Source organism: Cyanidioschyzon merolae, chromosome 19 (genome assembly GCF_000091205.1).
Source record: "Cyanidioschyzon merolae strain 10D DNA, chromosome 19, complete genome".
Taxonomy (NCBI): Eukaryota; Rhodophyta; class Bangiophyceae; order Cyanidiales; family Cyanidiaceae; genus Cyanidioschyzon; species Cyanidioschyzon merolae.
This window is the reverse complement of record NC_010145.1, coordinates 596,897-608,978: the sequence shown is the minus strand read 5'-3', so window position 1 is coordinate 608,978 and position 12,082 is coordinate 596,897. Positions and strand designations below refer to the sequence as shown.

Genomic DNA, 12,082 nt, shown 5'->3' with positions numbered 1-12,082 from the left:
ATTACCAATCCGTTGCCTTGAGCGGGCCAGAATCGCACACTCAGCGTCGCCTGGGTAGGGGTGCCTGCTTGTTGACTGTTTAGCGTTTCAGAGACGCGGTTTGCTCTGCTAGGATGGGCGTTCGTGGCCTCTGGGAACTGCTGGCACCAGCAGGCCAGCGTGTCGGTATCGAAACGCTCTCGGGGCGGCGAGTCGCTGTTGATGCGAGCATCTGGCTGAACCAGTTTGTTCGAGCCGTCCGAGATACCGAGGCGATGACCACGGTACGCAACGCTCACCTTCTGGGCATATTTAGACGCTGCTGCAAACTTCTTTATTACGGCATAGAGGCGGTCTTCGTATTTGATGGCGGAGTGCCTTCGTTGAAGCGCCGAACACGGGAGCGAAGGAGGCACATTCAAAACCGACACCGAGCGCGGCTTCGACGGGCTGCGGAGCGATTACTCCTCGCTCAGTTGCATCTCACTCGTACTGCGAGGCAGAAGGAGCAGGCGTCAGCATCATTAGCGCCAGCAGATGCCCTGGAAACTGCCCTGCAATCGGATACTGCACGTGAAAAACATCCAACGATGCCCCGTAGAACAAGTGCGAAACGCCTTACCGGCGACGAAACGCGCGTGCCCAGCGATGGCAACCAGCCCGAAGTGCAGCGCTCTCATTACGCGAACACCAATGGCAGGCAACGTGACGAGCTTGACTTCATGGCAGGGGACAGTACAGAATTTGGACTCCCGTGCGCTACCTCAGAAGAAATCATATCAGATGATGGTTCCAATTGTGAAGCGTTCGAGTTACCAGACCTCGAAAACATCGATGCTGACGCCGTCGTGGCACTCCCCGCGTCGGTGCAGAAAGAGATTATAGCCTCGATTCGGAGACGCATGCATACAGAGCTTGTTGAAACTGTCGAAAATCTGGATGAGTTGCGCTCGCCCAGTGACTTTTCACAGCTGCAAGTTGATCGCTTTCTACGTACGAGCCAACTCAGGTCGAAACTACGGGACGCTCGGCAGAGGGCCTCTCATGGGACGCATCTCGGAAGGCGCCTTGCATCGGACGCAACTCGTGAATACGTACTTGTAGAGAATGAGCGCAATCTGGATACCGCCCGAAACAGGGATCTAGCCGCAGATGCGCGCGGCACGGAGCGCCCCGGTGCATGCGTTCGTGCGAGCGTTCCTGATGCGCCTTCGCGGAGCGCTGCGGTGCAGTCGATGACGGTGAACGCAATTTCGGGTACCGAATGGGCAAGCGAGATCTCGAGCGGCTTTCGCTTTGCACTGAAAACGCCACACGATGCGCGTGATGGAGATGCAGCAGCCGATTGCAGGCATCGAGTGCGTCACGCCGAGTTGAGCGCCTCGGACGTCGTAGGCATGCCCCAGGATACCCGTCGAACGATGTTCACGACGAGCAACGAGGCGCCCTCTTCCGACGGCCGCTTGGAACCGGCCCGAGCCGATGAACAGAGCGATGCTGAATTCTTGGAAAATATTGAATGGAATGAAGTATCTACCGAGGGCTCTGATCAGGAAGCGCAATTTGCGTCCGCGGAGGAACTGACTGACAGACGCCTGTCGAGCGAGCACAACCTTCAGAAACGAACAGCCCAAGCGAAGCACTTGAGCAACGCTACGCTGGATAGATCCGGTGCAGAGTCAAACACAGAAGCGCCAATGAAAAAGCTGTCCTCTGTCGCAAAATATACTGAGATGGTATCCACAGAACACGCAGATTCGCTCACCAGACCCGCAATCGAGCCACGTGAAACTGCGGACACACCCAGCATCGATATCGGTAGCGCAGCAAACGATGCTGTCGGACCAGCCGCTTTCGAAGCGACGCAGCCTGCACGCGAGTCTTCGAACGTCCGTGCAGTGCCGTTGCTTGCCGATGAACAGATAGATTGTCGCCGCCCAGTCGCCGCTAACACTTGGAACTCGGCAGCGCCCGCGGATGCCGCCGCATATCACGAACCAGGGCGCAATTCAATATCGCAAGAACTGCCACCTGGATCGGATGCTGGAATATCACCTGATGACCGCTCAGAGGATTCAAGACAAGAGGCCTCGGTCGATGCGTGTGGCACGCTCGACGGCGGCATCGCAGCGCGCACGCATCACGAGTGCGATCATTCCGAGTGGCGCTCGCAGCAACGCGCCAAATTTGGAGCCGCGAGAGGCCTCATACCAGCGCATAGGTCGTTTCTGATGGACACAACGGAAGCGGCAAACAACGCCGCCGGAACCGGTGAGCATCGTGGTGCACTAGCGATGAACGCTCGGGCGGATGACGCCACTGAGCGCCAGCGCATGGAGCCCATGTTTGCTGAGCACGAGGAGATGGATCTCGCCAAACTTCGTTCGGAATATGCCGCTGCCGCCAGACACGCTGACTCGGTAACGGAGCAAATGTTCGCGGACACCAAGAGACTGCTTCAGTTGCTTGGAATCCCGTATATTGAGGCAGCGATGGAAGCGGAAGCACAGTGCGCTTTCCTCGATCGCGCTGGCATCGTCGACGCCGTCGTGACGGAGGACTCTGACGCTTTCCTCTTTGGCGCTAGTCGTGTTTACAGGCACATCTTTGAGGACTCAAAATATGTAGAGGAGTACGAGATGAATCGCATTGAACGGAACATGGGCCTATCACGTGACAAGCTTATTTGCTTGGGATTGTTGCTCGGCAGCGATTACAGTGACGGCGTCTACGGGGTTGGGATTGTGAACGCAACCGAAATCGTGGAGGCGTTTTGCAGAGACCCTGACCCTGCTTGTCCAGACACAAGTCCCGAACGCGAGCCATTTCGCGGACTGCAAGATTTTCGCGAATGGCTAGACGCTGTTCATCTTGGCGATGATCCAGCGAGTGTGAGCGATCCAGAGCCGCGACGCGCCGCATTCAAAAAGCTCCACATCAACATGAAGCGCAATTGGAACCTACTTGACAAGACGTTTCCGAACCGCCACGTCATTGAAGCATTCTTGCGGCCGCAAGTGGACACCTCCTGGCTTCATCGGCGTCGCGAACTTTTTCCGAATTGCGGACCGGATCCAGTCGCTTTGCGGGCATTTTGTCATGATCTGTTCGGCTGGGACTCGGCCAAGTTAGAGCAAGCGCTTGGTCCTGTTGTCCAGGCGTTTCAGCGACATCGTGAGCGCCAGACACGCATCGACTCCTTTTTCCAGCCGCATCGCTTTGCACGTATTCGTTCAACGCGTCTTCAGAATGCCGTCCGAAAGTTGGCTTGCGATGGATTAAGCGCAGGAGCATCACAGGTCAGTGGTGCAGAAAAGCAACCACCGGATGCTAACGGCGATCGAGACGATGATTCTTTGGCATTGAGTTTGTTAGCCGAAACCGAGGAACTCATGCTGCGAACGACGTCGGAATGCATGGACGGCACAGGGACGTCGTTCGGATCCGGTTCCAAAACGAAACGGCGACGGATGTCGGCGCGCTCTTGAATTCCCATGTCCCATTCTCTGGGCGAGTGAATCCAGTGATACCTAAAACCCTGAGAACGGATTCCTACCGTACGAGATATGGTCTCGAGTGGAATGCACTTCGGCGCAGTGCTCGGAAGGCAGGTATCACACACGCATCTCGCGCATTACCTCTGGGGCGCTGCAACAGCATTGTATCCAGTGAGGCGACGTAATACGCCGTCTCCATTTGCAAACATCAACCGCATGCGCAGCAGCAGCGCAAGCTGGAAACTGCTTCATCGTTGCACGTCCCAATGCCGATATGGTGCGCTCTCGCAACGCTTACAAAACCTCTCGGCGATACGTGTTCTCACGGACGCCGATACCCATTGCGGAATCGGGGATCACCGTCTCGTATCTCAACAAGTCTACATTCCAAAAAACTCAGTGTTTCTTAAACATGCGAGCGATTATCTCTGAACATGCAACACCTTTTCATGGGTCCGTTTCGATTGTCGATATTCGCTTTCAGCGCCATGACATCGCAACAGACCACGAAGAATGTCTACGCATATCGAGCGATGCGCTGCGGCTCGTGCTATGCAGGAGCGACTTTGCCTCTTCGCCAGTGGCATAGACGCGTTCGTTGGGTAGGCGTGCAACTGCGGCCCCAAGAGCGCTACGTACACTGTGCTCGGCAGAATATCAAAGGGCTCTAATATGACTAGATGAAAGACAAAACTTGCAGCTGCACTCGGACGTGCGCCCCTGGAACACACAGCGCGCTACTCCTTTCTGGAGTCGCTTCCGTCAGGCCCGCGATCAGCGTTGAGCTCGGACGCGGTACGCCGCAAATGCGATCGATTCATCAACCTATATGCACCATGAAATATTCGACGAATGAACAAGTGAGGGAAACACTGACACTGCGGAAAGTCGCAGGCTGCATGCGCGGCGAGTCCGCCCTCGCGCCGCCGCCGGCATAACCAGTTCCGTAGCAAGCTCTTGTGGAAAAGGTATCGCTCTCCTTTGAGAACCAGTCGATATGATCTTTTTGGACCCAAATATGCAACGGTCAGAGCAATGATGATCTCTGATACCACCATGGGTAGCAGCCACGCTCACGTGTGCAAGCCCGCCAGCGAAACTCACCAATAGCGGATGATGCTGCGGCTGCTGCGGCTGCTGCGGCTGCTGTCGAATCGCAGGATTGTCGTGCGTGCGCGCCGGTGCCGCTGGTGGTTGCACTAGTCGTGAGAGATGGAAGCCTGCACTGCAGAGGTAGCGTTTATCGTCTGGTAACTGACACCGTTTGCGCAAATAGAGCTCAAATACTGGACTTGTTGATCAAATAGCACGGAAAAGCCGCCAGAGGCTTATGCTCGCCCATACCGTATTTTGAGGCTACACGTGTCTGGGGCTGTCCCTGGTCACGGACGCGTCAAGAACGCGCGTATTCCAGAGAGCGCTCGCTCAAACGCGATACAATCAGGCTGCACTGTTATGAACGCCACGACGACGACTCCTGTCGCTGAACATCAAGGCGGTTAATGGACGCGATGTCTCCTGGAGAAGCACCCGCGAAGACGGCGACGAGGATGCTCTGTGCGTTCCCCCAGGAGCATACACTTGCGACATGCAATCGATGACACAAAACCCCTGCCCGTAGCACAGAACTCTTGCGTCAGCGCATATCGCCCAGTCCGGCGCCAAGCAAACTCGCCTTACAGCTGATTTGCTGCATTGACGTGCGAGACGGGGGCTAGCGCGCTAGGCACCGTCGGCTGCCCAGGAGCCACGGATGTGTTCCCAGTCACAACGAATCGGTGAGGATGCGCTCCAAAGTGAGGCATGAGTCCTCAGACCGGCACCCTCGACGCGGCTTGCCCCGTTGGCATCGATACTCGCTGCACACTCGATTGGCCAAGCGTAAGATGCTTCGAGCATCGCTCCCGAACCCCATTCTGGCGTTCGTAAGAATGGATCAAAATACGGATCGAAAAGCAGCATATGGATCGGGTTGTAGCGCTCGTCGAGATCTACAGTATTCGGCGGTAGGCGACCGCGGAGTGAGCGATCTGCTGTATCGCGGCAGTTGGGATGAACGCAACGCTCGAAAAACTCCATGGCATCACGCTCCTCGGGCAAGAGCATGTCCTGAGCGCCTCGCTCCACCGAGGTCGACAGCGCCGAGGTCCCTGATGGCCGCTGCGTCTCCCAGCGGCGCCGAATCAAGTGCTGGACGACCTCACGGAGATTGCTTAACCGCATTTGGATGTCGCCATACCAGTCTCGTTCACTGTTGATCCGATAACAGTGGTAACGGGATTGACGCTCGAAAAAGTCTACTGTGGCGTTGCTGATGAGCGGCTCGATGCAGGCAAAATCAAAATCGGCGATCACGGCCTCGTACGGTTGTTCGGGGCGCAACCCAAGATACCAAATGTGACCTTCAAACGCGTATCGGCGGTAACGCACAGGGCCAGCCTCTGGGGCGCTCGATGGACGCACCAGCTGCAGCGTCGATGCTGGTGTCCGTGCACCAGCGCCAGCGAGACCAACCAAGACCTGACACGTGCCAAGGCACGCAGTCGTGAGCGAACCACGCCGTCGAAGCATAACGTTGGCAAGCGAGAGGTCGTTATGCTTCCAGTTCGGATGGAAGCGCAGAAGCACGGCAAGCGTGAACACAATCTGAAAAGTGAGCTCACGCACGGCCGAAATGTCGATTCCCGGTGCAGTGCCCCGACAGAGGGCGTGAAAGAGCGTTCCACCGGTGCAACGCTCCATGCGAGAATACTGCAGCGCTCAGGATCGCGGTTTTAACGCCGCTCTATCCACTGACGAAGCTCGGTTGCGGCGGTACCGCTTCGCCAGAAGGCCTCGGGGATGCGCAGCGCGGACAACGGCACATCGTGGCGCTCCCCGAAAAGAACCGGAAGATGCGAGGTTGCCCGTCCTACCAGGAGCGTCCTCATTAGTAGACGCATCATAGCCGGCTCGCTTCGCGTGGGGTGCATGAAGAGTGCGGTTCGAAATCCGGTTTCGTAGAGAGATACTTTGATCGCAACTTGTGGAAACCACCGAGACAGGAGCACCAGGCCAACTGCGCCGGCGCCCAAGGCCTGCAGCCATTCCGCGTGCCGCAGGATCTTGTCGAGGAGCTCATCGCCGTGGAGGCTGCCCGACGGTGACAATCTCAGGGAACGACGCAGCGGGCCGCTTTGGTAACGGGCGTCGACGACATCAGAGGTCTCTTGTTGCAGCGAATGTGGGGTCGCTGGCGAGGTTATCGCGGACTTTGGCGGTGGTGTCGGCAACGCGGTCGCCTCGTCGACCACCAGAGGCAGCCGCATTTGCTTCGAGCCGCCCGGATCTGCGTCAGCGTACCGTGGATCGGTTAGCGGCACGAGGATGTGAAACGTTGGCGATGCTCGCCCTGCGGTACCCGGGACCGGTCGATGGATCTCCATACATGCATTATCCGTGAGTAGTCCGCTGCCTGCAGCGTTTTCGCGTAGCTGCATGGTGGCGGTACCAGTGGGCAAGCTCCAACGAAAATCCGACACAACTTGCGATAGCGTGGCGAGTCGTTTCCGCGGAGAAGGACGGCGATCGGCGTTGTCGCACGCGTCAACGCAGCACACCGGTGGCTCTGACTCGGAGCCGACTGCGCACAGGCACCAGACGACTCGGCTGCAGACGCTTTCCGTGAACTTGTTCTACAAGCGCGTACTCGCTGTGGCGCTACGAGGGCGTTTCGCCTTCGAAACGGTGCGTAATCGTTGTGTGCAAGTAACAAGTTGCAAACAGGCAACTTCCACCGAACCTCGAGGACCCCAAAGTGCACCTCAACTATATGCACACAGTGGCCCACAGCGCTGGGTACCGCTCAGCGATACCGAGCCACACGTCAATGGCGAACCAGATAACAGGCACAGTTGACTTGACCTCGAACCTAAACCTAACCCAATATCAACCCGTACATGAGCATACAACGACGTTCTGGGGAGGCCAACACCTCCGACGAAACGTCATCGACGGACCAGGCTCATTGACATGTTGCTTCAGGCATCGACGTTACTGGCCTCAGCGGGGATCCGTTTTCGCTCGATGCCCTGTCACGCACGAACGAACGCACGTGCTGATCCGTTTACCGCACGCATGCGGATCGCTCGATACGTGGACACGTAGCACTGCGGCCGCTGCGGCGCGGGCGCAGGCGCGATGCGCGCTTCAGAATGACCCGCGTGTCAACGATACGGGTCATGACGCGCGAACGGGCCAATTTCAATCAGCGGCGATGAGCGTGCGCGCAATCTGATCTCTCCGTAGGCGAAGACACGCTCTCCAATCGTTTCCCGGAAATGTAGAAGGCTCCCGCCGCCTCAAGCGAACCGTCCAGAAAGCAATATGGGAACGTAGACACGGAACCAGTCGCGCCAGTAACGCCCGTCTTGACTCCATACCGGAACTAGAACCCGGCATACACATGCAAGTACTGGTGGGAGGCGCTGGAGCTCCCGGGACTTGCGCGCGGTAGCCAGTGGCGCGCCAAAATCCGCGTTGGTGGCTTCTGGCTAGCAGCACCGACTCTAAGCCGTATAGGAACACTGGGATTGCACTGAGAATCACAATGTCCCTGCTGTGGAGACGATAACCCCGAGACGCTGACATATTTACTGTTACAGTGCCCGCGCTGGAAGCAGGAGCGCAGCGAGCTCCTTGAAGGACGGCATCAGCTGGATATCACCGTGATAGTCGAAGGCCGGACACTCACTCTGAGTGCAGCACTGGCAACTGGTGGTCCGCTAACCGAGCCTCAGCGCTCATTCGTGGCGAATAAACTCACATGCTACCTTCTAGGCGCAAGGTCCAGCGAATCGGATGCGCACACGGGTTTAGTATGCTTTCTGCGCCTATCCACTGTGGTGAGCGTCAAGCACAAACCCGCATTGCCAACCGACAACAACGCATTCCATGCATGATCACGAAGGAGAGAGGCGACTCCCAGGATTTATCCTAACAGCCAAGTTTCTCCAGCGTGTCGTGCCGCGAAGGCGAGCTTGCATCCGCAGACTGTCCGAGCACAAACTGACGACGAGACCCGATTCTACGTCGGGTGAAGCACCCCTCGAGCCGACGCCCTCTGGGGTATAGAAAAGCTGTTCTAGCTCTATGAACTATCTGCTCCAGCGGTTCAAGCGCAACGGCGGATGCGGAAAGGCAGGCTCTAGGCACACACGATAGGAAGTATGAAACGACCAGAATATCCGAGAATCAGCATAGGTAATGTAACTTGGAGGTAGGGGGCTTTATAGATACATTACCGCGCACTGAAGTTAAACACAAAATAAAAGAGAAAGAAAAGAAAAATGCGCATAATCGGAGAGCACTGGCCTATGCACACGTTTTGTCAATGAAAAAAATCCGATGCAGCGCAGCGGCTACTTTACCCGTGCTGCAACATCATTCGGCGGGATTGCGGCCTGCAGGTCACGTACAGATTCTGCAAGCGGACACGGAGCCTTTGGAGCGTTCAGTGCGGATTCTCTGGCCGCAGCAGTTCTTGTGAGGTCATATGAGCGCGCGTCGGCTGAGAAGCGACGAATCTCCGAAAGGCATTGCATGAACACTTTTTACAAAGGCGAAAATCACCACGACAGACACGAGAGCGCACGCGATATGGAGATCATCGTGATCCAGACTTGACTGCGCTTCGTAGAGCCTGCGCCAAAGCTATCACATGGTGCGCGCGCATATACATCACAGGACCGTACCTTGGACCGCTTTCCAAAACCGATGGCACGCGTACAAGTCCCAGTGCGAGCACTCTAAGAACGCAGACTCTGTGCTCACAAATTGCCTCCTTCTCGACGTGCGTCGGCCGGGCTGCCGGTTGTCGAAATGTCCTCGTCCAGTGGATACGGAGGGTATTCGGGATATTCATCCTCGTGACGAACTTGTTTGGAGCTTGACGGTGTGATGGGTCCAGGCATGCGAAGGGCGCTTTCCGGGATGAGCTCACCCTCATCGACCTCGAGTTCCTCGTCGCTCGTTTCTACGTCCAAATGCGTATCTGCTCGGATTCGCTCACGGCCAGCATCGGAGTCGGCTCCGTTCTGCTCATCATCAGTCGAGCGGGACTTGTCTCTACCTTCATTTTCCAGCTGAGAATCTGTGCTTTCAGAAAAGTCACCGTCTCGGTCGCCATGTGCCTGTGCAGTAGGTGCGGCAGCCAGTAAAGAGCCCACTGCACTAGCTGCTGTCGAGATGCTGCCATTCGGGCTCTGGCGTGATGTCTCTTCCGCCTTGTACCGCCACATGCCCATCTTCTCTGAAGACAGTTCACCAAACATTTCGAGTCCGAATTCGCTGACGGCACGTTTGCGTGCATCCTCAATCAGACGAGAAATTTCTTCCGCTGGAACATTGAAGGCGTGAAGGACGGCTCCTCCGAGAAGGAGACTGGATTCGAGAATCTCGGGTACAATGGCTGTCGCTCCGGCCATAGACAGCATTTTTCGATGGCGCTCATCGCGCGCTCTCGCAAAGACCGGTTTTTCGGGAAATTCCTGGCGAATGGCGGTCACTGCACGGAAAGCCGCATCCGGATCTCGCACAGTGACCACGATCGCTCGCGCTTTTCCCGCACCCGCAGTCCGTAAAACATCAGGACGGCAAGCGTCACCAAAGAAGACGGGAAGACCTTTCTTTCTCGCTTCAATAACACGTGTGGGACTCGTATCGAATGCCACCCATGGAATGAAGCGCGCGCTGAGCATGTCACAAATCGCTTGTCCCACTCGGCCGTACCCGGCCACGAGCACGAAATCACTGGCAGCGCTAACATCTTCGGAGCGGGTGCCGATTAACCCTCGTCGCTGTTCAATTGCAGACGCGATTCGAAGTCCCAGAGCGAAAAGTATCGGCGTGCACGCCATGCTTAAAGCGATCACCAGGTTGAGAAGCTGGGTCAGTGCAGGATCCAGAACGCTGCTGCGCTGCGCAAGTCCGAGGACGACAAACGCGAACTCACCGCCTTGGGCAAGAATGAGACCGGTTCGCTGTGAATTGGCAAAACTGAAACCGAATAGTCGAGCGAGTGCCGTGATGATCCCTGCTTTGAGCGCTAACACACCGAGAATGAGGAGCAGAACCACTCGCAGATTTCCCACCAGCAAGCGCATGTCGATTCCGAAGCCAACAGTCATGAAAAACAAGCCCAAGAGCAACCCGCGAAAGGGCATAATGTCTGCTTCGATCTGGTGTCGATATCTGGTTTCCGCCAGAAGCGTGCCTGCGAGAAATGCCCCCAGTGTGTCGCTCAAGCCAAAGCCTTCGGTCAGCGCGCTCATACCGAGAACAGTGGCAAGGATGGTGGCGACGAACGCCTCAGGCGATTTCGCCCCGGCAGTCGCATTGAAGACGGGATCGAATAGAAAATGCCCGGCAAAGTAGATGCTCACGAGAGCGATAAGACCCTTTGCTGCTGCGACGCTCAAGGCTGTCGCCAACGACATGCCGCCTCCACTGGCGCCCAAGAGCGGCACTACAACAAGAAGCGGCACCACAGCGAGATCTTGAAACAGCAGGATGCCAAAAGCACCGCGGCCGAAGCGCGTTCCGATCTCGCCTCTCTCGTTCAGCATCTGAAGCACGAATGCTGATGAAGATAGGGCAAGCGCACCTCCTACTACAAAAGCAGCGCGAATATCGAGGCCTGCGCTTGTACAAGCGAATCCGAGTGCAACACCAGTCACGACGAACTGTGCAAGACCTAGACCAAACACATCCATAAACAGTGACTTGAGGCGCGCTACGCTGAGTTCAAGTCCCATTTCGAAAAGGAAGAAGACAACTCCAAGCTCTGCCAAGGCTTTGCTCGCACCGATTTCCTTCACAATTTTCAAACCATTCGGGCCCATGACCACCCCAGCGAGAAGGAACCCCAAGATCGGCGACATTCTCAATCGCTTCATGATCGGTACCACAATAACCGTCGCAATGAGCACCGCCAATGCGTCTGCGACAGGTTCATGCATTTCAAAATGAGTGGCTTCTCGCCCCACTTTGATCAGCTTCCCGCGAAGCGTTCGCTCGCTCGCGATATCCGTGGTTTGTATCGCGGTCGGCGCTGGCGAGGCACACGCCAGTAGGCTTTTCGGAACTTCAACGCGACGTGAAGTAGCCACTGGCTCTCTCCGAGAACCGAGTGCCGAAGATCTGCACGAAAAGAGAACCTTGGTCCATATTGATTCTCGCGCACTGTGCACAAACCGGGGCCTGCGCGTCGGCCAAAGCACCAGTGCGACAACCATGCCACAAACGAGGGTAAGCAGAAGCTCTTTGAAGTTTGCATATCCAACTCTTGGCCCAGCAGTCAGGGCGTGCCTCAAACCCGAGCTCCCATTTCTCACGATCAAAGCGTCCAATTCCTGTTCACGCTGACCAGCACCGACCTCTGCTGTCAACCGGACCGGAAGCGCCCCGCCGTCGCGCACACGGCTAGCTCTGCGCAGTTTTGGTCTTTTGGCAACGCCGTTCCTCACGCAGACAAGATCCTTACCTAGGCCGTACTTTATTTGAGTGGCTAGCCAGGACCCGTGAGGGCTCACCTGAGGGATGAACGCGGAAGGTGACCAAACTGGCAT

At 56.6% G+C, this 12,082-nt stretch overlaps 3 protein-coding genes and 2 non-coding genes across 5 annotated transcripts; 2 read left to right on the top strand and 3 right to left on the bottom strand.

The window, feature by feature from the left end:
- Positions 1 to 113: 113 nt before the first annotated feature.
- Positions 114 to 3,467, top strand: CYME_CMS236C (probable excision repair protein ERCC5; the record flags this gene model as incomplete). Its single annotated transcript, XM_005538822.1, has 1 exon — positions 114 to 3,467. The coding sequence occupies one exon, from the start codon at positions 114 to 116 to the stop codon at positions 3,465 to 3,467; it is 3,354 nt and encodes a 1,117-aa protein (XP_005538879.1).
- CYME_CMS235T lies at positions 2,607 to 4,514 on the bottom strand. The gene has a single exon (XR_002461660.1). It is a non-coding gene; the product is annotated as a hypothetical transcript (transcript).
- Positions 4,515 to 4,677: 163 nt separating this feature from the next.
- Positions 4,678 to 7,410, top strand: CYME_CMS233T. The gene has a single exon (XR_002461659.1). It is a non-coding gene; the product is annotated as a hypothetical transcript (transcript).
- On the bottom strand, positions 5,199 to 6,218 carry CYME_CMS234C (hypothetical protein; the record flags this gene model as incomplete). Its single annotated transcript, XM_005538821.1, has 1 exon — positions 5,199 to 6,218. One exon carries the CDS (start codon positions 6,216 to 6,218, stop codon positions 5,199 to 5,201), a length of 1,020 nt encoding a protein of 339 aa, XP_005538878.1.
- Positions 7,411 to 9,283: 1,873 nt separating the features above from the next.
- On the bottom strand, positions 9,284 to 12,082 carry CYME_CMS232C (K efflux antiporter KEA1; the record flags this gene model as incomplete). The annotated part of the gene is made up of 1 exon (XM_005538820.1): positions 9,284 to 12,082. The coding sequence occupies one exon, from the start codon at positions 12,080 to 12,082 to the stop codon at positions 9,284 to 9,286; it is 2,799 nt and encodes a 932-aa protein (XP_005538877.1).